We start from the raw sequence: 1570 nt of genomic DNA, 5'->3' as shown, positions 1-1570 counted from the left end.
CTTCTTTTGCATCTTGCCTTATCCCCAGCCATTACCTTTCCATCTCTCACATAAGAAGGGCTTTAGCACTAAGTGTTACCAGTTTTTATCTCTCCCGTTGCAGAGCACAGGCTCCGGACGCGCAGGCTCAGTGGCTATGGCTCACGGGCCCAGCCGCTCCGCGGCATGAGGGATCTTCCGGGACCGGGGCAAGAACCCGTGTCCCCTGCATCGGCAGGCGGACTCTCAACCACTGCGCCACCAGGGAAGCCCTTTATATACTTCCTGATGTATGAGCTAATCTTAATGATCCCTTGGATTCATCTGTGTGCATACTTGAGATGGCAGTATTTTGGTATCTTTCTCGAGGTGCAAAGCACCAGCAGTGGTGAATAAGCAATACCAGGTCCTTCTGGAAATTTTTGTTGAGAAAGCCATAAAACAGAGGATGTATACATGTAGAAACCATAGCAATCAAGTGGCAAAATACAAATACCAGGTCATGGTGGCAGCTCATCAGGACCTCATGATACCAGTCAAAGATGACCTTGAAGATGTTCAAGGGAAGCCAGCAGACCCCAAAGGTTACGACAGTAGAAATCAACATCGCGTTGATCCTCTTGTTCTCCCTGACCCAGCTCTCACTTTCCCTCTTCTTGTCTACTTTCCCATTACTCCTGCCGAGGCAGATAACAATCTTCAGGTAGCAGATGAGGGTGAAGCTCAGAGGGACACAATATTGCAGCATAAACAGGGAGGTGGTAAAGAGGAGCCAGTTCATTTTGGAGGGCCAGTTCTCTACACAGGCCACCTGCTGGGTGTAGAGGTCAGTGGGAAGAGAGAGGTTTTGGAAGGGCTCATGGGTGAGGTGGTAGGACAGGAAGAAGGGAATAGACAACAGAAGGGAAAATAGCCAAATCAATGTGATACCCCAGTAGGCGTGAGCTACACTGCGTTTCCAGCCCCGAGGGTTCACAATCAGCTGATATCTTTCAACAGCAGTTAACACAAGTGAGAATATGGACACAGAGATGGAGACACTATGCACATAGGAGGTGCGTTTGCACACGATATCCCCAGATATCTAGTGATCCATCAGAGTGTAGATGATAGTAAAATGGATGTACATGACACGTACCAAGATGTCAGAGAGGAAGAGATAGGCGTACAGTATGTTGGTGACATTCTGAGCTTCTCTCTGCTTCTTAGAGATGATAATAATGAGAGAGAGGTTTCCAGAAAAGTCCATGATTAAGATCACAGTATAGACTATGAGTAATAGGAGCAAGCCTAGGGAAGTGGGGTCTACAGGACTCAAAGTAGCAAAGTGCAGAGTTGTTGCTCTTTATGCTGGCTTTATTAGATGCTGGATGGTTTAGGAAAAATTCCATCATGTCAGGGTTTAAGAAGAGCTTTTCTAAGCTTATTTGTATTATGGCTGGATATTTTGGCTATCAGTTCTTGGAAAGAACTTTGCTCTGAGTCTTCCAATGAGTGATTAGTAGGGTTTAGTCTTCCTCTTTGTCTGCTTGATGGAAATACATGAATGACTTGAGTAAGCTCTTGAGATCCTAAAAAATTAAACAGAACC

At 45.9% G+C, this 1570-nt stretch overlaps 1 protein-coding gene across 1 annotated transcript; it reads right to left on the bottom strand.

The window, feature by feature from the left end:
- Positions 1–253: 253 nt before the first annotated feature.
- On the bottom strand, positions 254–1370 carry LOC112404474 (neuropeptide Y receptor type 6-like). Its single transcript, XM_024752478.1, is given in 2 exon segments — positions 254–1282; positions 1284–1370. Coding segments are annotated over 2 exon segments (1116 nt in total).
- Between the last annotated feature and the right edge of the window lie 200 nt (positions 1371–1570).

This window comes from Neophocaena asiaeorientalis, unplaced genomic scaffold (assembly GCF_003031525.2).
Source record: "Neophocaena asiaeorientalis asiaeorientalis breed wild unplaced genomic scaffold, Neophocaena_asiaeorientalis_V1.1 scaffold204, whole genome shotgun sequence".
Classification (NCBI taxonomy): domain Eukaryota; kingdom Metazoa; phylum Chordata; class Mammalia; order Artiodactyla; family Phocoenidae; genus Neophocaena; species Neophocaena asiaeorientalis.
This window is presented reverse-complemented; position numbering and strand designations above follow the sequence as displayed.